The sequence below is a fragment of the Chlorocebus sabaeus genome, chromosome 9 (assembly GCF_047675955.1).
Source record: "Chlorocebus sabaeus isolate Y175 chromosome 9, mChlSab1.0.hap1, whole genome shotgun sequence".
NCBI classification, from domain to species: Eukaryota; Metazoa; Chordata; class Mammalia; order Primates; family Cercopithecidae; genus Chlorocebus; species Chlorocebus sabaeus.
Genome location: NC_132912.1, coordinates 45,126,665 through 45,151,947, shown reverse-complemented (window position 1 = coordinate 45,151,947; position 25,283 = coordinate 45,126,665). Strand labels below are relative to the sequence as shown.

Genomic DNA, 25,283 nt, shown 5'->3' with positions numbered 1-25,283 from the left:
GTAAGTATCAAAAAATGTAAATACTTTTCAACCTTCCTGAAAGAAAATGGCCTTGGCTAAATGCTGAATCTAGTTGCATATATATATGTATAAATAGATGATAAATGTACTTACTATATCAGCTTAGAAACATGCCTCATTTCCACCAAATGAAAGTGAAAGCTGAGAGACGTTTTACTTTGAGTAAAAACATTGTGTCACTGATGAACTTTTAAGAGTTTAAGTTAAAGATTTTTAATAGATTAACATTAATGACATTGGTTTATACCGCTGAAATAAAGTTTTTAATGTCTCTTTGTGGCCACATTTTTTTTTTTTTTTTTTTTTTTTTTTTTTTTTTTTTTTGAGACGGAGTCTCGCTCTGTCACCCAGGCTGGAGTGCAGTGGCCGGATCTCAGCTCACTGCAAGCTCCGCCTCCCGGGTTCACGCCATTCTCCTGCCTCTGCCTCCCGAGTAGCTGGAACTACAGGCGCCCGCCACCTCACCCGGCTAATGTTTTGTATTTTTTAGTAGAGATGGGGTTTCACCATGTTAGCCAGCATGGTCTCGATCTCCTGACCGTGTGATCCGCCCATCTCGGCCTCCCAAAGTGCTGGGATTACAGGCTTGAGCCACCGCACCCGGCCTGTGGCCACATTTTATGACCACAATGAAGCAGATAAATGGGAATGCCCATATCAGCAATTAGTATTTTGAAATTAAGATTCAATTCAGCAATTTACTTTGACAGTTAATTCTAAATTTTCCAGAGGAATTGAAGTGTATTTGAAGTATATTTTGAAGTGTACATTTCTGCATCCTGTAATAAAACTTTTTAGTACCTTTCTATATATTTTAGTTGGTAGAATTTTATTTTCATTTATGTCAATTTGACTTAATCTGAACATATTTGAATCTCAAATTATGTATTGTTATAACCTCTCAATTTTTTAAAGGCATCTGCGTTTTGTTAAATAATATCTTAGGACAAATGTAGTGGATTTTAGCAATATCAAATTTGATTTAATCACCCCGCTGGTATTTATAATTTATTTTGAATATCTTTACAAATAATTTGCTCATAATTTCTATTTCAAGGCTCAGAGATGTGAATAGAACTTTGTCCCAGAGAAAGATCATTGTGGCTATCTGTGATTTATTAGCTTTGCCTTAGATCCCCATTTTTCAACTCATGAGAGGTGGCAGGGTTCATGTATAGTACATAAGAAGTGAGTAGAGGAGAGAAACATAGCAGCTGAGGTCAGAAGGGATGTGGAGACCAGTTACCTAGGGCCTCTAAAGCCTTTAAAATAAAAATACTTTTACTCTGAGATAAAAATGTATTGGAAACATTTCAAATACAGAAGGAAAGAATTCCACTGCGTAGAATTTACCACCGCTAGTCCCGCCCTTTTTTTTTTTTTTTCTTTTTGGACTTCAGTAAGTTGTGTAGCATTACAGATTCATTAAGGGACAAATTACCAGTGGGATGAATCTCTTGAGTAGTACAACAGTACCAATTTGGCAGGAAGATAATACCTTCTTGTGTCCTTAAGTAAATTCACTAACAAGCAGCAATGTGTACAAATGAAGAAAATAAGGTGAATCAATATATTTGGGGATGTTTTTGAAAGTAAATATTGTTAATTTGATAAGATGATTTACAAAATCAATAACAAATATGTCTTGTCAGGTCTTTGTGAGACAAAAAAAATTGACTGATCTCAATAAACTGTGTGTGTGTCTGAGGCTTCACTAGAGGTTACATCACATTCTTACTCTCTGAGACGTCAATAGAGGCTATATCACGTTATCACATTAATCTCAAAGATGAGATACAGAATTTAATGAAGAAATGATTCAAATCAAAAATCAAGTATGTATTAAATGTAATATGCCAACAATGAATCTATAGCTGGTTAAATAATATAAATTGTTTTATGATACTAATTTCCATGGGAAGACTTCTTTTATATGTTCATTATAATTAGTTTTATTACAATTTCATTATCCTTATAATGTGCTTATTTTTAAAACTGTGGCTGTCATTCTGCAATGTTTTTCTTACAATTACATATTTTTTCTCATAATATTTACCCTTAAGAAGTTTAAGAATTATACATCATTTATCCCACCGGTTGAGAGACTATTCTTCAAATAAAGAGTATTTTTCAGTGATTTATGTTGCCATGGTGAGGCAAGCCATATTTAATCAGAGAAGAATGTTTAATGGAATATTCCAGAAAATTATCTTATTTCTTAGCTCCACTTTTGTGAATGGATGCCAATGACATGATACTATTTTCCAAAATGCAAATGTTTAGGTTAATATACACAGTATTTGAATAGCTAGGCAATTCTTTTGTTTTTTCTTTTTAATTATATTGTATAAACATATATTTAGATCATGTATAGTATGTATATTCAAAATAGAAAATGAAATTATCTTGATACTGCCAATGGATGTTTAAAAAGGAACTTTATTGGGATAAAATTCACATATCATACAGTTCACACATTTAAATTATACAACTCAATGTCTCTTAATATATTCACAAAGTTGTATAACCACCACAATAATTTTCAGAACATTTTCATCACCCTAAAGGGAAACTTCACATCTTAGTCATCACCACAACCCACCTCCATGTTTCTTCACCTTCCCCAGTCCTAAGCAACCATGATCTAATGTTTTTCATGAAGCTTTCTCTGACTGTTCTGACTCTCATTGACCTTGTGCTTCAGGATGTGTTTTCTAGTTGTTGCAGAACAATTTAACCTTCAGTTGTACATTGCTTTATTTTTTCATGAGACATAATCATGTTTTATTATGAATTTGCCTAAGCAGGGAACAATATCTGATATACATGCTACCTGTTACAGTATAAATTGAAAATTTTCTATCTTACCAGTTGTTAAAACACAATTAAATATATTGTACTGATTATTTTTTCAGACATTGACATAATAAAGTTTTATTTGAAATATATTTTAATCAATACAAAACAGAAACCACTCTAATAGAGAATTGTTCTAATCAATACTCATGTTTTTTCTGACTATTGAGAAAAATTATGTCTGCATTTAAAAAGTTTCAGATTTTTGAAGCTTCAGATTTTAGAATAAGGATTTTCAACCCACAGTACAGGGTCTTCTCAGTTTACAGTGGCGTTACATCTTGATAAACGCATTATAAGTTGAGAATATTGAGAACAAGAAACATAGACAACACATAAACTTTATCTAAAGAAAAATGGTTAATAGAAAAAAAATCAAAAAGCTATAAAACAATACTTACAGAGAATGAGCGTAGTTACCTCATCCGGAAGTTAGGTTAGAATCAGAAATGTTATGGGGACCAAATGAGAGCTTTCAAAAAATTATCTTAGGTAGATATCAATGAACAAACCTGGCATATTGTGAACTATTGATGGCAATGCTTTGAGGGCATCTTTGGAAACCAAAATATAAATATAACTATTTTTTCACTTATTGTTAGCATTTAGTATTTTATGCATAAAAACTTCTTTACCAAATAAATTTTGGCAGTTTAAATTCTACAAATGATACTGATGAGAGTATAAATCATTTTGGGTTGTTTTTTAAAAAGTTATGTTTTTCAATCTGTCATTATTGGAATAAAGTGTATAAACTGCATGTTATAAAATGGTTTACACACATATAACTCATGAACTCAAGAGAAATATTTTTAGGAAAGGAGAGTGTCTTTAGATTTTTAATAATAATTTTCTTTAATTTCTTTAAAAGACTGAAGATAGAAAAGAGAAATTAAACCAATGTATTGACTTCACGCAATCTCTGGAGCATAATTTTGATCAATAAATAAAGAAAAAAATGAATTAGGAAAAGAAATAGCTGGGTAAGATTTCAATATTTTAGAACTTTAAAAATATTTATTAACTATAATTTCAATATATTTATTGCAACTGAGATACAAATTTGACCTATATCTGAATTTTTATAACTAAAGAAATTATTTTATTTTAAATTTTTTTCAGTCACAGCAAAATCTGAAACTTTTTTTGAATATCTAAATATCACACTTATTCTTTAATGATTTTGAAAACAATAATGGCAATGCCTTTGGCATATGATGTCAGCTGCACTCTTCATTATCTACTTTGAATTTTTACTTCTGAAGATATTTTTGTTTGTATTTGGTAATCTTCCTCTTGGTAGTGTGCATATCTGCTATCCTTTAATATCTAAAAATCTGTCTTTGTTATTTTTAAACACCATCAAAAATCATCTTGATTAACTTTTAGTCTCTTTGATTTTTTTTAGTTTTAAAATATATTATGGATATTTACTTATTTTCTACTGGTACCTCCCATACATATGTGAGGTACATATATATCACTAAACTTCTGTTGTTTTTGATACACACACACACACACACACACACACGTGCATATATACACGTATTATATGTACATACATATATGTTACAATACAAAATATGTATGACCTAGAGAAGAGTAAAATGAGTAATTGTGTTTCTGCCACCCAGATTAAAAATAAAATTTTCCTCAGTGCCTTTGAAGCCCCCAATATGGCTGCTTTTCTATTTGCTGAGAGCTTTAATTTGTTCTCTGATTCCAATTAATATTTTTCTCTCATTGTCTTTTTCTGCATGGTTTTGGATGCCTTTCACTTTGTTAGCACTGTGCTAGCAAAGATCTTTAGATCTCTTCCTACAACTGTTGTTAAGTCTTCACATGATCTTTCTTCTCATTTCCTTTCTTCTAAAACTATGCCTGTTTCCTTTTCCCTCCTCAACTCAGACTGCTTTTCTTTCTATTTTTCTACTGTGAATAATCTTCATGACAATTTGTGTTTATTTGTTCTTTTCTTCCTATAGACAGTGGTCAAAAGGTATCAAAAATGTATTTTTATATCTTATGCAAACATACATATATAAATATGCTTTTCCCCTTTGATGCTGATCTCTGAGTGAAAACTCATATTTAATAACAGGTTAGTGTTTCATATTAACATATTATGTTGGTGCAAAAGTAATCATGGTTCAGAAACCATGATTACTTTTTGCCCAACCAAATTCTAAAATAAATGTTAATAGCTTATTTATAAAATCTCCATATATGATTATAATATCAATCCTTTGTCACGTAAGTTGTAAAATTTTCTTCATATTACTTACATAAAGTTAAATTTTGTTAGAATATTCTCAAACTATGTTACGTTAAAAAGTGAGAGAGGATCATAATTTATTGATTTGTTTCTTTGTAGGTTAGAACATGTTTAAGAAATTATTAAATATTAGTCTGAAACATTTTGACTTAGTCATTTTGTACATTCCTGCAGATATAAGAAGCTTCTAGAAATTACAGAAAAGAAGTTAAAGGAATATTAAAACAGAAAGCTTAATTTCCATGGAGATTTCAAAACCAGTCTACTTGAAATGGATATTGAGATGAATAAGCTAACATATAAAGTACTTTTTAACCAGTTTTGGAACCAAAAAAAGTCCCCATATACTTTGGGGAAATAAAAATCTGTCGGCGCTTTGAGCAGTGGAAGAGATATTTTTTTAATTTTATGGACTTGATTCTAATGGAAAGAATGCCTTTTTAATATATTCTTTTTCTATAAGATGGGCAAGCTGCTCATTCTATGTCTTGAACCCTGGTCAATGATATAAAAGCAAGCAGTACACCATCCTAATGATGACTTCAAGTCACTAGTATCTAATTGATTTTCTGGGTAACAATTTTATTGAGATATAATTAACATACCATGCAATTCACTCTTTGAAAGTGCATAATTCAGTGGCTTTTAGTACTTTCACAGAGTTAAACAATCATCACCACCATCTATTCTAGAATATTTTCATCCCTCTAAAAAGAAATTCTGCATATTCTGCATTCTTTGTCACCCACCAGTTTCCCATTCGTTCCTCAGTTCTAGGGAACCACTCATCTACTTTGTTTGCATATATTTGCCTGTTCTGGATGCTTCATCTTGTTCAAATCACAGTATGTGGCCTTTTGTGACTGGATTCTTTCACTCAGCTTAACGTTTTCAAGGTCCTCTGTTGTAGCAAGTATCGGCACTTAATTTCTTCTTATTGCTGAGTATATTTCATTGTCTGGATATATCAAACATTTTATTTACCCACTCATCAGTGGATAAATCTTTAGGTTGTTTCCATTTTGGGCTATTATTAATAATACTGCCATGAACTTTTATGTATAAGTTTTTGTGTTTGCATATGTTTTCATGTCTTTTGGGTGTATACTTATGAATGGAATTGCTGAGTCATATGGTAAGTCTATGTTTAACTTTTAGAGGAAATGCCAGTACATTTTCCAAAGCAGCTATATCATTTTTCATTAGCAGTGTATGAGGGTTCTAATTTCTCCACAGTTTTACCAGGAAAGATTCCATCCTAGTGGTGGGAAGTGGCACCTCTCTGTGGTTTTGATTTGCATTCCCTAATGACTAATAATTTTAAGCATGTTTTAATGTGCATCTTAGCCATGTGTATGTCTGCTTTGGAGACATGTCTATTTCCATCCTTTCCCCATTTTCTAATTGGGTCATCTTTTTCTTTCTGAATGGTAAGTGTTCTTTATATATCTTAGATACAAATATTCTATCACAAATACAGTTTTCAAATATTTTCTCCTACTCAGTGACTTGTCTTTTTACTTTATTGATAGTGTATTTTCAAGCACAGCAGTTTTAAATTCGAATGTTAATCCGCATTTTGAGTTGTTATATCTAAGAAACTGCTGCCAAATGTAGTCACAAAGATTTATTCCTGTCTTTTCTTTAAAGAAACTTATAGTTTTAGGTCTTAAATTTAGCTCTTTTATTTTGAGATAATTTTTAAATACAGCATTTGGTGGGACTCCAACTTTATTCTTTTGCATATGGAGATTCACTTGTCCTAGAACCACTTGTTGAAAATACTATTCTTTTCCCATGTATTTTGTTATCCTTGTTAAAAATCAATTGACCATACATGCACAGGTCTATTTTTGGATTCTAAATTCGAAAATATTGATCTCTCTATTCTTATGCCAGTACCAAATCAACTTATATGAGAACTCTTTTTCAATCATGTTGCATATTACCAGTTGTATATTATCATACATAATAAAAGTTCAGTATAGAGAAACATCTTTACTTTTTGTTTCTTGAAAGAGCCCATGGCCAGCTTATGCATTGCTGACTCCATGACATGATGGCAAGTCAAGCTTACAAAGACAAGAGTCCATTCCTTTTTTCTGTATGCAAACCTTTAGACTGTCATTGAATGCCTCTCTCTTGAGTCCTATTTCCATCAAATCTTGGTCACGTCATCTTCTGACAGTCTACTATTTCATACATTATGTTTTATTAACTCATTAACTCGTTGTAATTTTACAATCATCTGTAGATGTTATCCATCCTGGGAGGAGAAGAGTCAGTCCAGGCTGTAAGCTTTTCTCATTGGAAATTGAGCTAATTCAACATCTTGCAGCTCACAGGAAGATTCTCTTGACCTGGCACCTGATTCTTATGTATAACACCTGGGATGATCTTTTCTTGATACAGTTCCAGCATTCTCAGAAATCACAATTCTCTGCAATTACCTCTCTCTGCTTAAACAGAGCAAGATGCACAGCTATATTTTATAGCTTCATACACATTTTTTAGAATAAATACTTTATCCTATTCAAAGAAAAAGTTTCAGAAGTGTAGCACTAAAATATCAGTTTATGTTCAGGCAATTTGTTAGAGACAAATAATAGTGAAATTAGTTGTCTGAATTTCAAAATGTCAGAGCTAATATTTTTGTATGATATGAAGAGGCATTTTGGTACAACATAAAGATAAAAATGGCCTTAACTTCTTCACATAGACAAACCTGAAGTATAGTGAAGGAGAAATTGTGTTTAATTTATTAACATTCAAAACTATATTTATTTTATTGTTGAGATGATTAAAAACAATTCTGTAATGTTCTTTATTTTCTCATTGAGGAAAGGAAAATGAATATTGAATGCCAGATTGATTAATAAATACTCAATGCTGCTTAGCTTTTTTAAGATTTTACTTCCGTGAAATCAGATAATGTCTGATTTTGATTGTTAAAACAAATATTGTTAATTCTCCAGCTCTTGCACTTCAAAACTTGCCTCTTTGCTTCCCAGTCTTACTGATCTCCTAACTTGAGGGGAAATTCTATAGAAGCACACTTGCCTAGTAATAAGAATTTTTAATTAAAGGGAATTTTAGGAAATCTTTCTCCTCCGTAGCTGTTATGTCTGTCTCTCTTCTAATTTTCTACTGCTTCTCATTAGCGTTCTTTATCATGAATAAATTAACATCAACCTTTATTATATCATACTTTAAAGGTGACTAATTTCTACTGTGTAAGTTACATTTGCTATTGTCATTTTTTAAATCAAATTTTCATTTTATCATTTGCTAAAAATCTCCCACAATTTAATGGGTTGAAACAACAGTGTTTGTTTTATTAATCTGCCATTTGGGAAAAGCTTGGCCAGGACAGCTTGTCACTGTTCCTCTTAACTTCTCTGGGGACAGCTCAAAGACTGGGAAACTACAGTCATCTGAAGGTTTGCTCAGCTATCTCTCTTGTTGTTAATACTAGCCATTGCCTGGAATGTTAGCTGTGGCAGGCAGCCAGATCACCTACATTGGAGTTTCTTGACATTCATAAATGGAACTTGCTTTGAATAAATGGAATGTGGTAAAAGTTACACCATGAAATTTGCAACATTAGCTTAGAAAAGGCTCTCTATCTCAAACTGCTTGCCCTTGGTACCTCCTTCCCTTGTTTTGAGAGAGGATGGTCAGGCTAGATTCTATTCATTAACAGTAAGTCACTAAGTTTGGCCCATATTTTTTTTTAATGATGATTTTTAAAAATATTTTTAGTTGACGTGTACATACATGTTTATGGCATATAGAGTAACAGCGATATCTCCTCTATATGTGTGTACAATGTGTAATGTTCAAGTGAGGCTAACTAGTATATTCAACATCTCAAACATTTATTATTTATTTCTGTTGGGAACATTTCCAATCCTCTCTTCTAGCTTTTTGGAAGGGTACTATAAATTGTAGTTAACTGTCTTCATCCTACAGTGCCAGAGAACACCAGAACTCATCCTCCCATCAAGATATTAGCCAGTATCAATTTAGTAAATATTGCTGATAAGTATTTCAAGGTTCAGCTTCTTTTTCACATATTTAAAATTGCTTTCTGAATTACTGACTTAAAAGGAAACAAATATACAATAATTATCCAGCTTATAGTTACTTTAAAATGTATGCTTTCAATTTGTTTTCTTTTTCTTTTTAATTTTTGTGGGTACACAGTAGGGTTTTGTGTGTGTGTGTGTGTGTATACACACATATGGGTTACATGAAATATTTTAATACAAGCATGAGATGCATAATAATCACATTAGGGTAAATGGGGTATTCATCACCTCAAGCTTTTCTTCTATGTATTATAAAAAAATTAATTATACTCTTAGTTATTTTTAATGTACAATTAAATTTTTACTGTACTTTCAATTTGTTTAGACACAAGCAGAAACTCAAGAAAATTTATAGCACTTAAGAGAACATGATATTGTTTCAATAAATAAGATGGAGCTGATAGTTAGAGATCTGTAATCTGAACTCTCCAAAATGAAAACTTGTAGAAGACTTTAATAAAACAGAATTCAAAAAATATAAACACTTCTATTTAGAAGAATTAAAATTTAGAGATTTGTTGTCAAATAACTAAACAAGTCAGTCAAAATATAATTAAAGAAAATAAATTAAACTCATTAATTTGGCTCAGAAGTTTAATTTTTAGTAAGACAGGTTCACGACATCAGTGGGAAGTGAAAGTTCACTAGATAACATAATTATGGAAATATGATGTTAGTAAATGAATTGACCTTTAAAATGTTTGTCCAAGAGAATTTATGTCTCTTCCTCATTTGTTGGTTTTATATGGCTTTTTTATGCCCTTCAGATTCACATCTAGTCAACCTGATCTATTAGCCTGTCAACAAAGTATTTTTGAAGCATTTAATTCAGACAGTAGTATTGTCGTTAAATGGTTTTTCAGCATGTCCCCAAATAGAAGTACTAATATGTTTAACTATTGTTTGGAAGATTAAAATTGAGATCAAAATGGTCAAGTACAATTAATACTACGTTTCACTTTCTGGCACTTGGTAAAATGACTTTCTTTGATAGTGATCTTTGGTATTATCATTAGACAGCACCCTGAGAAAAACTACCCTGTATAGTCTTTTCATTCTTTATAAAAACATCCCTGTGAAATGAAGAATTAATAATACCGAGATTAAGGGATGTATAATTCACAAAATGGTTAAAAATAGCACCTTGGTTGGCCTGAGGGTGTGTGTGGAAGAGAGACGGCACAGGTCACAATGTTAGTAGCTAATTGTCTTTGAACCTGTTTTAGATTTTTTGATCTCCCACTCAGCTATCTTTGTCTCCCCTAGGAGTTGTTGGAATTTCTCAGTGCCAAATGCTTAATTGATCCCAAATAATGAGTAAAAATGTACAAGAAAGGTGAAAGCAAATGCTTAAAAATATCTTTATTTTTTATTTTTTTATTTATTTTATTTATCTTTTATTTTTTTTATTATTATACTTTAAGTTCTAGGGTACATGTGCATAACGTGCAGGTTTGTTACATATGTATACTTGTGCCATGTTGCTGTGCTACACCCATCAACTCGTCAGCACTCATCAAGATGGATTAGAGACTTAAATGTTAGACCTAATACCATAAAAATCCTAGAGGAAAACCTAGGTAGTACCATTCAGGACATAGGCATGGGCAAAGACTTCATGTCTAAAACACCAAAAGCAACGGCAACAAAAGCCAAAATTCACAAATGGGATCTAATTAAACTAAAAAGCTTCTGCACAGCAAAAGAAACTCCCATCAGAGTGAACAGGCAACCTACAGAATGGGAGAAAATTTTTGCAATCTACTCAGCTGACAAAGGGCTAATATCCAGAACCTACAAAGAACTCAAACAAATTTAAAAATATCTTTGAGGGATAATGTTTAAAAATCTTTAAAGTGGTTTCATAAACACACATATTTATAGCTTTTTTAGTTTTAGCTTTTTAATTGTACATATTTAAGAAATACAACACGATGTTGTGATATAGTTCTACACAGTGAAATAGTCAAGGGAGGCAAAACAAAAACAAAAACAAAAACAAAAACAAAAACTTCTTGTTAGAAATCCTCCTAAAAATATATGTACTTTTTATTGCTAAAACATGGTTTAGTGGGAAATGTTATTTATTCTTATAGAAGTGTTTGCTTTTTAAACGCAAGTCCTTTTCTTTTTTGTATTTTATATAAGCTCTAGGGTACCTATGCACAACGTGCAGGTTTGTTACATATGTATACATGTGCCATATTGCTGTACTGCACCTGTTAACTCGTCATTTACATTAGGTATATCTCCAAATGCTATCCCTCCCTCCTTCCCCCGACCCCCCAACAGGCACAGTATGTGATGTCCCCCTTCCTGTGTCCAAGTGTTCTCATCGTTCAATTCCCACCTATGAGAGAGAACATGTGGTGTTTGGTTTTCTGTCCTTGTGACAGTTTTCTCAGAATAACGGTTTCCAGCTTCATCCATGTGCCTACAATGGACATGAACTCATCCTTTTTTATGGCTGCATAGTATTCCATGGGGAATATGTGCCACATTTTCTTAATCCAGTCTATCATTGATGGACATTTGGGTTGGTTCCAAGTCTTTGCTATTGTGAATAGTATACAATAAACATACATGTGCATGTGGCTTTATAGCAGCATGATTTATAATCCTTTGGGTATATACCCAGTAATGGGATGGATGGGTCAAATGGTATTTCTAGTTCTAGATCCTTGAAAAATTGCCACACACTGTCTTCCACAATGGTTAAACTAGTTTACAATCCCACCAGCAGTGTAAAAGTGTTCCTATTTCTCCACATCCTCTTCAGCGCCTGTTGTTTCCTGACTTTTTAATGATCGCCATTCTAACTGGTGTGAGATGGTTGCATTTCTCTGTTGGCCAGTGATGATGGGCATTTTTTCATGTGTCTGTTGACTGCATAAATGTCTTCTTTTGAGAAGTGTATCCTTCGCCCACTTTTTGATGAGGTTGTTTAATTATTTTCTTGTAAACTTGTTTAAGTTCTTTGTAGGTTCTGAATATTAGCCCTTTGTCAGATGAGAAGATTGCAAAAATTTTCTCCCATTCTGTAGGTTGCCTGTTCACTCTGATAATAGTTTCTTTTGCTGTGCAGAAGCTCTTTAGTTTAATTAGATCCCATTTGTCAATTTTGGCTTTTGCTGCCATTGCTTTTGGTGTTTTAGACATGAAGTCCTTGCCCATGCCTATGTCCTGAATGATATTGCCTAGGTATTTTTCTAGGGTTTTTATGGTTTTAGGTCTAACATTTAAGTCTCTAATCCATCTTGAATTAATATTTGTATAAGGTGCAAGGAAAGGATCCAGTTTCAGCTTTCTACTTATGGCTAGCCAATTTTCCCAGCACCATTTATTAAAGAGGGAATCCTTTCCCCATTTCTTGTTTTTCTGAGGTTTGTCAAAGATCAGATGGCTGTAGATGTGTGGTATTATTTCTGAGGGCTCTGTTCTGTTCCATTGGTCTATATCTCTGTTTTGGTACCAGTACCATGCTGTTTTGGTTACTGGAGCCTTGTAGTCTAGTTTGAAGTCAGGTAGTGTGATGCCTCCAGCTTTGTTCTTTTGGCTTAGGATTGTCTTGGCAATGCAGGCTCTTTTTTAGTTCCATATGCACTTTAAAGTAGTTTCTTCCAATTCTGTGAAGAAAGTCATTGGTAACTTAATGGGGATGGCATTGAATCTATAAATTACCTTGGACAGTAAGACCATTTTCACAATATTGATTCTTCCTATCCATGAGCATGGAATGTTCTTCCATTTGTTTGTGTCCTCTTTTATTTCACTGAGCAGTGGTTTGTAGTTATCCTTGAAAAGGTCCTTCACATACCTTGTAAGTTGGATTCCTAGGTGTTTTATTCTCTTTGAAGCAACTGTGAATGGGAGTTCACTCATGATTTGACTCTCTGTTTGTCTGTTATTGGTGTATAAGAATGGTTGTGATTTTTGCACATTGATTTTGTATCCTGAGACTTTGCTGAAGTTGCTTATCAGCTTAAGGAGATTTTGGGCTGAGAGAATGGGATTTTCTAAATATACAATCATGTCATCTGCAAACAGGGGCAATTTGACTTCCTCTTTTCCTAATTGAATACCTGTTATTTCTTTTTCTTGCCTGATTGCCCTGGCCAGAACTTCCAACACTATGTAGAATAAGAGTGGTGAGAGAGGGCATCCCTGTCTTGTGCCAGTTTTCAAGGGGAATGCTTCCAGTTTTTGCTCTTTCAGTATGATATTGGCTGTGGGTTTGTCATAAACAGCTCTTATTATTTTGAGATATGTTCCATCATTACCAAATTTATTGAGAGTTTAGCATGAAAGGCCACTGAATTTTGTCAAAGACCTTTTCTGCATCTATTGAGATAATCATGTGGCTTTTGTCTTTGGTTCTGTTTATATACTGGATTATATTTATTGATTTGTATATGTTGAACCAGCCTTGTATCCCAGGGATGAAGCCCACTTGATCATGGTGGATAAGCTTTTCGATGTGCTGCTGGATTCGGTTTGCCAGTATGTTATTGAGGACTTTTGCATGGATGTTCATCAGGGATATTGGTCTAAAATTCTCTTTTTTTTGTGTGTGTCTCTGCCAGGCTTTGGTATCAGGATGATGTTGGCCTCATAAAATGAGTTAGGGAAGATTCCCTCTTTTTCTGTTGATTGGAATAGTTTCAGAAGGAATATAACCAGCTCCTCTTTGTACCTCTGGTAGAATTTGGCTGTGATTCCATCTGGACCTGGACTTTTTTGGTTGATAGCCTATTAATTATTGCCTCAATTTCATAGCCTGTTATTGGTCTATTCAGGGATTCAACTTCTTCCTGGTTTAGTCTTGGGAGGGTATATGTGTCCAGGAATTTATCCATTTCTTCTAGATTTTCTAGTTATTTATGTAGAGGTGTTTATAGTATTCTCTGATGGTAGTTTGTATTTCTGTGGGATCGTTGGTGATATCTCCTTTATCATTTTTTATTGCATATTTTTGATTCTTCTCTCTTTTCCTCTTTATTAGTCTTGCTAGTGGTCTATCAATTTTGTTGATCTTTTCAAAAAACCAGCTCCTGGACTAATTGATTTTTTTTGAAGGGTTTTTTTTGTGTCTCTATCTCCTTCAGTTCTACTCTGATCTTAGTTATTTCTTGCCTTCTGCTAGCTTTTGAATGTGTTTGCTCTTGCTTCTCTAGTTCTTTTAATTGTGATGTTAGGGTGTCAATTTTAGATCTTTTCCTGCTTTCTCTTGTGGGCATTTAGTGCTATAAATTTCCCTCTATATACTGCTTTAAATGTGTCCCAGAGATTCTGGTATGTTGTATCTTTGTTCTCATTGGTTTCAAAGAACAACTTTATTTCTGCTTTCATTTTGTTATGTACCCAGTAGTCATTCAGGAGCAGGTTGTTCAATTTCCATGTAGTTGAACAGTTTTGAGTGAATTTCTTAATCCAGAGTTCTAGTTTGATTGCCCTGTGGTCTGAGAGACAGTTTGTTATAATTTCTGTTCTTTTATATTTGCTGAGGAGTGCTTTACTTCCAACTATGTGGTCAGTTTTGGAATAAGTGTGATGTGGTGCTGAGAAGGATGTATATTCTGTTGATTTGGGGTGGATAGTTCTGTTGATGTCTATTAGTTTGCTTGGTTCAGAGCTGAATTCGATTCCTGAATATCCTTATTAACTTTCTGTCTCGTTGATCAGTCTAATGTTGACAGTGGGGTGTTAACGTCTCCCATTATTATTGTGTGGGAGTCTAAGTCTCTTTGTAAGTCTCTAAGGACTTGTTTTATGAATCTAGGTTCTCCTGTATTGGGTGCATATATATTTAGGATAGTTAGCTCTTCTTGTTGAATTGATCCCTTTACCATTATGTAATGGCCTTCTTTGTCTCTTTTGATCTTTAATGGTTTAAAGTCTGTTTTATCAGAGACTAGGATAGCAACCCTTGCTTTTTTTTTTTGTTTTTCACTTGCTTGGTAGGTCTTCCTTCCTCCCTTTATTTTGAGCTTGTGTGTGTCTCTGCATGTGAGATGGGTCTCCTGAATACAGCACACTGATGGGTCTTGATTGTTTGAAAAAAATAAAAATGATGTTTTCAGTTTGAGACCTATAAGATTTTAGGCATCCAAGGGGCTTGGAAGAAATATCTGGATAAATACATTTGGAGTATGAGTAGATTACCTACATGAGGAAAATTACATAGTGATGAGAAAATAAATATTTGTAAGATAGACTAAATGGGTAGAATTAACACAGATCTATGCAGACTGCTGAAATTTTGAAAATGAAATCAAAGGGAGAGAGAAAAGCATGGGTTTAAATCTCTCAGTTATATATTTTCAAATTTATTTCAAGGATATAATTTTATTTATATAGGTAAATATTTCTGAAATATTATTGCAATATGCATTTTTGAATTGAATGAAAACATTTAATTTTAAAACAAGATTCTACAAAACGACCTTTATAAAAACCTTGCAATTATTTTTTTGTTCTTTTTTTTTAACTTTTTTTAAATTATTTTTATTTTTATTTATTATTATTATACTTTAAGTTCTAGGGTACATGTGCATAATGTGCAGGTTTGTTACATATGTATACTTCTGCCATGTTGGTGTGCTGCACCCATCAACTCGTCAGCACCCATCAACTCGTCATTTACATCAGGTATAACTCCCAATGCAATCCCTCTCCCCTCTCCGCTCCCCATGATAGTCCCTGGTGTGTGATGTTCCCCTTCCCGAGTCCAAGTGATCTCGTTGTTCAGTTCCCACCTATGAGTGAGAACATGCACTGTTTGGTTTTCTGTTCTTGTGATAGTTTGCAAAGAATGATGGTTTCCAGCTGCATCCATGTCCCTACAAAGGACACAAACTCATCCTTTTTGATGGCTGCATAGTATTCCATGGTGTATATGTGCCACATTTTCTTTTTTTTTTTTTTAATTTATTTATTATTATTAAACTTCAAGTTGTAGGGTACATGTGCACAACGTGCAGGTTTGCTACATATGTATATTTGTGCCATGTTGGTGTGCTGCACCCATCAACTCGTCATTTACATCAGGTATAACTCCCAATGCAATCCCTCCCCCCTCCCCCCTCCCCATGATAGGCCCCGGTGTGTGATGTTCCCCTTCCCGAGTCCAAGTGATCTCATTGTTCAGTTCCCACCTACGAGTGAGAACATGCGGTGATTGGTTTTCTGTTCTTGTGATAGTTTGCTAAGAATGATGGTTTCCAGCTGCATCCATGTCCCTACAAAGGACACAAACTCATCCTTTTTTATGGCTGCATAGTATTCCATGGTGTATATGTGCCACATTTTCTTAATCCAATCTGTCACTGATGGACATTTGGGTTGATTCCAAGTCTTTGCTATTGTGAATAGTGCTGCAATAAACATACGTGTGCATGTGTCCTTATAACAGCATAATTTATAATCCTTTGGGTATATACCCAGTAATGGGATGGCTGGGTCATATGGTACATCTAGTTCTAGATCCTTGAGGAATCGCCATACTGTTTTCCATAATGGTTGAACTAGTTTACAATCCCACCAACAGTGTAAAAGTGTTCCTATTTCTCCACATCCTCTCCAGCACCTGTTGTTTCCTGACTTTTGAATGATCGCCATTCTAACTGGTGTGAGATGGTATCTCATTGTGGTTTTGATTTGCATTTCTCTGATGGCCAGTGATGATGAGCATTTTTTCATGTGTCTGTTGGCTGTATGAATGTCTTCTTTTGAGAAATGTCTGTTCATATCCTTTGCCCACTTTTGGATGGGGTTGTTTGTTTTTTTCTTGTAAATTTGTTTGAGTTCTTTGTAGGTTCTGGATATTAGCCCTTTGTCAGATGAGTAGAATGCAAAAATTTTCTCCCATTCTGTAGGTTGCCTGCTCACTCTGATGGTAGTTTCTTTTGCTGTGCAGAAGCTCTTTAGTTTGATGAGATCCCATTTGTCAATTTTGGCTTTTGCTGCCGTTGCTTTTGGTGTTTTAGACATGAAGTCTTTGCCCATGCCTATGTCCTGAATGGTACTACCTAGGTTTTCCTCTAGGATTTTTATGGTATTAGGTCTAACATTTAAGTCTCTAATCCATCTTGAATTAATTTTCATATAAGGAGTAAGGAAAGGATCCAGTTTCAGCTTTCTACTTATGGCTAGCCAGTTTTCCCAGCACCATTTATTAAATAGGGAATCCTTTCCCCATTTCTTGTTTCTCTCAGGTTTGTCAAAGATCAGATGGCTGTAGATGTGTGGTATTATTTCTGAGGACTCTGTTCTGTTCCATTGGTCTATATCTCTGTTTTGGTACCAGTACCATGCTGTTTTGGTTACTGTAGCCTTGTAGTATAGTTTGAAGTCAGGTAGCGTGATGCCTCCAGCTTTGTTCTTTTGACTTAGGATTGTCTTGGAGATGCGGGCTCTTTTTTGGTTCCATATGAACTTTAAAGCAGTTTTTTCCAATTCTGTGAAGAAGCTCATTGGTAGCTTGATGGGGATGGCATTGAATCTATAAATTACCTTGGGCAGTATGGCCATTTTCACAATATTGATTCTTCCTATCCATGAGCATGGTATGTTCTTCCATTTGTTTGTGTCCTCTTTGATTTCACTGAGCAGTGGTTTGTAGTTCTCCTTGAAGAGGTCCTTAAAATCCCTTGTAAGTTGGATTCCTAGGTATTTTATTCTCTTTGAAGCAATTGTGAATGGAAGTTCATTCCTGATTTGGCTCTCTGTTTGACTGTCACTGGTGTATAAGAATGCTTGTGATTTTTGCACATTAATTTTGTATCCTGAGACTTTGCTGAAGTTGCTGATCAGCTTAAGGAGATTTTGGGCTGAGACAATGGGGTTTTCTAAATATACAATCATGTCGTCTGCAAACAGGGACAATTTGACTTCTTCTTTTCCTAACTGAATCCCCTTGATTTCTTTCTCTTGCCTGATTGCCCTAGCCAGAACTTCCAACACTATGTTGAATAGGAGTGGTGAGAGAGGGCATCCCTGTCTTGTGCCAGTTTTCAAAGGGAATTTTTCCAGTTTTTGCCCATTCAGTATGATATTGGCTGTGGGTTTGTCATAAATAGCTCTTATTATTTTGAGGTACGTTCCGTCAATACCGAATTTATTGAGCGTTTTTAGCATGAAGGACTGTTGAATTTTGTCAAAAGCCTTTTCTGCATCTATTGAGATAATGATGTGGTTCTTGTCTTTGGTTCTGTTTATATGCTGGATTATGTTTATTGATTTGCGAATGTTGAACCAGCCTTGCATCCCAGGGATGAAGCCCACTTGATCATGGTGGATAAGCTTTTTGATGTGCTGCTGAATCCGGTTTGCCAGTATTTTATTGAGGATTTTTGCATCGATGTTCATCAGGGATATTGGTCTAAAATTCTCTTTTTTTGTTGTGTCTCTGCCAGGCTTTGGTATCAGGATGATGTTGGCCTCATAAAATGAGTTAGAGAGGATTCCCTCTTTTTCTATTGATTGGAATAGTTTCAGAAGGAATGGTACCAGCTCCTCCTTGTACCTCTGGTAGAATTCAGCTGTGAATCCATCTGGTCCTGGACTTTTTTTGGTTGGTAGGCTATTAATTATTGCCTCAGTTTCAGAGCCTGCTATTGGTCTATTCAGGGATTCAACTTCTTCCTGGTTTAGTCTTGGGAGAGTGTAAGTGTCCAGGAAATTATCCATTTCTTCTAGATTTTCCAGTTTATTTGCGTAGAGGTGTTTATAGTATTCTCTGATGGTAGTTTGTATTTCTGTGGGGTCGGTGGTGATATCCCCTTTATCATTTTTAATTGCGTCGATTTGATTCTTCTCTCTTTTCTTCTTTATTAGTCTTGCTAGTGGTCTGTCAATTTTGTTGATCTTTTCAAAAAACCAACTCCTGGATTCATTGATTTTTTGGAGGGTTTTTTGTGTCTCTATCTCCTTCAGTTCTGCTCTGATCTTAGTTATTTCTTGCCTTCTGCTAGCTTTCGAATGTGTTTGCTCTTGCTTCTCTAGTTCTTTTAATTGCGATGTTAGAGTGTCAATTTTAGATCTTTCCTGCTTTCTCTTGTGGGCATTTAGTGCTATAAATTTCCCTCTACACACTGCTTTAAATGTGTCCCAGAGATTCTGGTATGTTGTATCTTTGTTCTCATTGGTTTCAAAGAACATCTTTATTTCTGCCTTCATTTCGTTATGTACCCAGTAGTCATTCAGGAGCAGGTTGTTCAGTTTCCATGTAGTTGAGCGGTTTTGATTGAGTTTCTTAGTCCTGAGTTCTAATTTGATTGCACTGTGGTCTGAGAGACAGTTTTTTATAATTTCTGTTCTTGTACATTTGCTGAGGAGTGCTTTACTTCCAATTACGTGGTCAATTTTGGAGTAAGTACGATGTGGTGCTGAGAAGAATGTATATTCTGTTGATTTGGGGTGGAGAGTTCTATAGATGTCTATTAGGTCTGCTTGCTGCAGAGATGAGTTCAATTCCTGGATATCCTTGTTAACTTTCTGTCTCATTGATCTGTCTAATGTTGACAGTGGAGTGTTGAAGTCTCCCATTATTATTGTATGGGAGTCTAAGTCTCTCTGTAAGTCTCTAAGGACTTGCTTTATGAATCTGGGTGCTCCTGTATTGGGTGCATATATATTTAGGATAGTTAGCTCTTCCTGTTGAATTGATCCCTTTACCATTATGTAATGGCCTTCTTTGTCTCTTTTGATCTTTGATGGTTTAAAGTCTGTTTTATCAGAGACTAGTATTGCAACCCCCGCTTTTTTGTGTTCTCCATTTGCTTGGTAAATCTTCCTCCATCCCTTTATTTTGAGCCTATGTATGTCTCTGCGTGTGAGATGGGTCTCCTGAATACAGCAGACTGATGGGTCTTGACTCTTTATCCAGTTTGCCAGTCTGTGTCTTTTAATTGGAGCATTTAGTCCATTTACATTTAAGGTTAAGATTGTTATGTGTGAACTTGATCCTGCCATTATGATATTAACTGGTTATTTTGCTCGTTAGTTGATGCAGTTTCTTCCTAGCCTTGATGGTCTTTACATTTTGGCATGTTTTTGCAATGGCTGGTACCGGTTGTTCCTTTCCATGTTTAGTGCTTCCTTCAGGGTCTCTTGTAAGGCAGGCCTAGTGGTGACAAAATCTCTAAGCATTTGCTTATCTGTAAAGGATTTTATTTCTCCTTCACTTATGAAACTTAGTTTGGCTGGATATAAAATTCTGGGTTTAAAATTCTTTTCTTTAAGAATGTTGAATATTGGCCCCCACTCTCTTCTGGCTTGAAGAGTTTCTGCCGAGAGATCTGCTGTTAGTCTGATGGGCTTCCCTTTGTGGGTAACCCGACCTTTCTCTCTGGCTGCCCTTAAGATTTTTTCCTTCATTTCAACTTTGGTGAATCTGGCAATTATGTGTCTTGGAGTTGCTCTTCTCGAGGAGTATCTTTGTGGCGTTCTCTGTATTTCCTGGATTTGAATGTTGGCCTGCCCTACTAGGTTGGGGAAGTTCTCCTGGATGATATCCTGAAGAGTGTTTTCCAACTTGGTTCCATTTTCCCCCTCACTTTCAGGCACCCCAATCAGACGTAGATTTGGTCTTTTTACATAATCCCATACTTCTTGCAGGCTTTGTTCATTTCTTTTTCTTCTTTTTTCTTTTGGTTTCTCTTCTCGCTTCATTTCATTCATTTGATCCTCCATCGCTGACATTCTTTCTTCCAGTTGATCGAGACGGTTACTGAAGCTTGTGCATTTGTCACGTATTTCTCGTGCCATGGTTTTCGTCTCTTTCATTTCCTTTGTGAGCTTCTCTGCATTAATTACTCTAGCCATCAATTCTTCCACTTTTTTTTTCAAGATTTTTAGTTTCTTTGCGCTGGGTACGTAATTCCTCCTTTAGCTCTGATAAATTTGATGGACTGAAGCCTTCTTCTCTCATCTCGTTGAAGTCATTCTCCGTCCAGCTTTGATCCGTTGCTGGTGATGAGCTGCGCTCCTTTGCCGGGGGAGATGTGCTCTTATTTTTTGAATTTCCAGCTTTTCTGCCCTGCTTTTTCCCCATCTTTGTGGTTTTATCTGCCTCTGGTCTTTGATGATGGTGATGTACTGATGGGGTTTTGGTGTAGGTGTCCTTCCTGTTTGATAGCTTTCCTTCTAACAGTCAGGATCCTCAGCTGTAGGTTGTAGCTGTAGGAGATTGCTTGAGGTCCACTCCAGACCCTGTTTGCCTGGGTATCAGCAGCAGAGGCTGCAGAAGATAGAATATTTCTGAACAGCGAGTGTACCTGTCTGATTCTTGCTTTGGAATCTTCCTCTCAGGGGTGTACTCCACCCTGTGAGGTGTGGGGTGTCAGACTGCCCCTAGTGGGGGATGTCTCCCAGTTAGGCTACTCAGGGGTCAGGGACCCACTTGAGCAGGGAGTCTGTCCCTTCTCAGATCTCAACCTCCGTGTTGGGAGATCCACTGCTCTCTTCAAAGCTGTCAGACAGAGTCGTTTGCGTCTGCAGAGCTGCTGCGTTTGTTATTATTTACTGTGCCCTGTCCCCAGAGGTGGAGTCTACAGAGACAGGCAGGTTTCCTTAAGCTGCTGTGAGCTCCACCCAGTTCGAGCTTCCCAGCAGCTTTGTTTACCTACTTAAGCCTGAGCAATGGCGGGCGCCCCTCCCCCAGCCTCGCTGCTGCCTTGCCGGTAGATCACAGACGGCTGTGCTAGCAATGAGGGAGGCTCCGTGGGTGTGGGACACTCCCGGCCAGGTGTGGGATATGATCTCCTGGTGTGCCTGTCTGCTTAAAGCGCAGTATTGGGGTGGGAGTTACCCGATTTTCCAGGTGTTGTGTGTCTCAGTTCCCCTGGCTAGGAAAAGGGATTCCCTTCCTGCTTGCGCTTTCCAGGTGAGGCAATGCCTCGCCCTGCTTCAGCTCTCGCTGGTGGGGCTGCAGCAGCTGACCAGCACCGATCGTCTGGCACTCCCCAGTGAGATGAACCCAGTACCTCAGTTGAAAATGCAGAAATCGCCGGTCTTCTGTGTCGCTCGCGCTGGGAGTTGGAGACTGGAGCTGTTCCTATTCGGCCATCTTGCTCCGCCCCCCCATGTGCCACATTTTCTTAATCCAGTCTGTCACTGATGGACATTTGCGTTGATTCCAAGTCTTTGCTATTGTGAATAGTGCCGCAATAAACATACGTGTGCATGTGTCTTTATAGCAGCATGATTTATAATCCTTTGGGTATATACCCAGTAATGGGATGGCTGGGTCATATGGTACTTCTAGTTCTAGATCCTTGAGGAATCACCACACTGTTTTCCACAATGGTTGAACTAGTTTACAATCCCACCAACAGTGTAAAAGTGTTCCTATTTCTCCACATCCTCTCCAGCACCTGTTGTTTCCTGACTTTGTAGTGATTGCCATTCTAACTGGTGTGAGATGGTATCTCATTGTGGTTTTGATTTGCATTTCTCTGATGGCCAGTGATGATGAGCATTTTTTCATGTGTCTGTTGGCTGTATGCATGTCTTCTTTTGAGAAATGTCTATTCATATCCTTTGCCCACTTTTTGATGGGGTTGTTTGTTTTTTTCTTGTAAATTTGTTTGAGTTGTTTGTAGGTTCTGTATATTAGCCCTTTGTCAGATGAGTAGATTGCAAAAATGTTCTCCCATTCTGTAGGTTACCTGTTCACTCTGATGGTAGTTTCTTTTGCTGCGCAGAACATAACATTTTTATTGTTTTCCTGTACCATCTCAAGTTGTGCACCCCAATCAGAGATGAATGTTTGACATCCAAACACTTAATCACATGTACATGTTCATTATTTAAAGTAATCTAAAATAAATACATTTATGAAGTAAATAAATGTGAAACACTTGAAGGATTCATTTTTGTTTTGTTTTTAAGTTAAAAGTCTTATCATTTTTTTTTTTTTTTACACAAGACTGGATCTTTATTTGTCGCTATATCTACATTACTTCTCTCAGTTTTTGTAAAGCATCTATTGCTGTGCAATTTGACAATAGCTTACAAATAGCTAAATCAATCAATTCTTTGAATTTTTAAAATGATGTTCTATCTATCATTGAATGTCTGTCATTGAATTATCAATGTCTATATGTCTATCATTGAATTATGAATGACTAATATGGCAATGATACTGAGTCTTTTAATAGCAACTACAACCACACATAAACCATTATCTTCTTTCTACCCAGGATTCCATGTGAAGCTACACAGGGTTCCCATCTACCCTGATAATGCAACAGACATCTTTCAATCCAACCAGGTGATTATACTCATCTTAAGAATCCATTTCTGGAGATCCCCAAATAATGCCAGCAATGTCAAGATGTATAAATTGAAGCATTGTTATCTATCTATCTATCTATCTATCTATCTATCTATCTATCTAATCCATCTTTTGACTTGGGGGAAAATTTTAAAACTGTGCACAGTCATCCTAGCTACTTAGGAGGCGGAGTAGGCAAAAAATCACTTGAGCCCAATCTTTCAAGGCTGTAGTGTATCATAATCACAATTATGAATAGCCAATGCTCTCCAGCCTGGGCAACATAGCCCCTGTTAAATAAATAAACAAATTACAAAAAAAAAAAACAACACTTTTTTGAACTAAAATAAGTAGGTAGCAACTAGTTTTCATTGTTTATCACTGTCACTAAAATATCCATTTCAATCACTGCACATTGGCTTATAGTTTTGATGGTGATTTCATAATCTCCTTAATGCATTGAAAAGTAGTGTATGCTTATGTTAAGTGAAATATTTTTTCTTTACCTGGCTTCATATTCTAAAAAATTGTAGAGGAGCAAATCTAAGCTTTCTCAGACAGCATTGCTGCCAAATAAAGGGGAACAATTAAATGACTGTTTTAATACATAAATTAGATGATCCTAGCTAGCTGAGTTTTTAATTATTTTGATAGCTTAGTTTTATTTTTCTAAAAAGAGTGATATGATCTGGGTCTAAGGTCTTCAGGGTCATGAAACTGCACTTCTGGGTACAAAAAGAGGAAGAATGTTAAATACTACTGTGAAGTGTTAACATGATGCACATGTGAAATTTTCTTATCTATTTTTTTCCCAGAATAATCAGCTCATGTATTATTTTACAAGATAACGAAAACATGCATAAATACAGATGCAGTGCGAGCAAAGATTTTTGAGAAAATATTTTCTCTTAGTTTTTAGGGGGCAAAGTGCTATTTATTTTTAGTATTTCCAGATATGTTGAAAGACAGCTCATTTTAAACTTCATTAGTAGTTCCAAGGAGTACAGGGTTTCTTTGTGGGCAAGTGATTTGCCAAATTATGTTAGACTTAATAATTCTGTGAAGATTCAGTGACATGTTTTCATAACTTCTGCAGAATGACCTGAAAAAGTTCTTAAGTAATTGTTGTTTACAAAATTATTTGAGACACAGAAAGAAGGTGCCTACTAGAGTTGCTAAACTTTGATTATTTCTACTAGGAGAACATCTAATAATACTATGAGAGGAGGTGGTACAGATTATCTACAGTAACAGAAAAGGTGGGTTTTTGGAGGGAGCATTGCAAACAGGAAGACATTTAGATATTTTTGGCTGTAATTCTAGAAAGTTAAGTGTTAAAATATCTAAATCTAACATAAAATATGTTAAAATAGCATTGATACTGAATTTATCTTTTTTATTTGCAATGTTGTAATATTTTGGAATATTGTTAATTTGAAGTTCTATCTTATGCAGCTTTTTTTTAAACTATAAAGAAACCAATTATAATACATCATTTTTGTTTCATGTGATTGAAGTTGTGCTTCTCTATGCTGATGTCATTTGCCTTTTCTTGCACCTGTTACCAACGCATGAAGTTTAGCCTTAACACTATTATAGCTATCATAGTAACTATGTGTACTTTTTCCAAACTTTTACTTTGTTTTTTAAATTCTGAGATACTTTGCTCTATATATGAGAAGGAATTTTATAATTTTATTAGTTCTTTAAAAATTATATTATAAAATTCAAAAATCAAAATTAGCTTCAAAAATACATCAGTCAT

General features: G+C 35.2%; 1 protein-coding gene across 1 annotated transcript in view; it reads left to right on the top strand.

Annotated features, from left to right (window-relative positions):
* Positions 1-25,283, top strand: part of LOC103215739 (ankyrin repeat domain-containing protein 30B-like) — a 213,756-nt gene that overhangs the window by 140,728 nt on the left and 47,745 nt on the right. The window contains 5 exon segments of the mRNA XM_073018916.1: positions 1,674-1,724; positions 1,727-1,856; positions 3,749-3,860; positions 23,445-23,515; positions 24,718-24,777. Of these exon segments, the coding sequence (XP_072875017.1) occupies positions 1,674-1,724; positions 1,727-1,777 (102 nt within the window). The 3' untranslated portion in view covers positions 1,778-1,856; positions 3,749-3,860; positions 23,445-23,515; positions 24,718-24,777.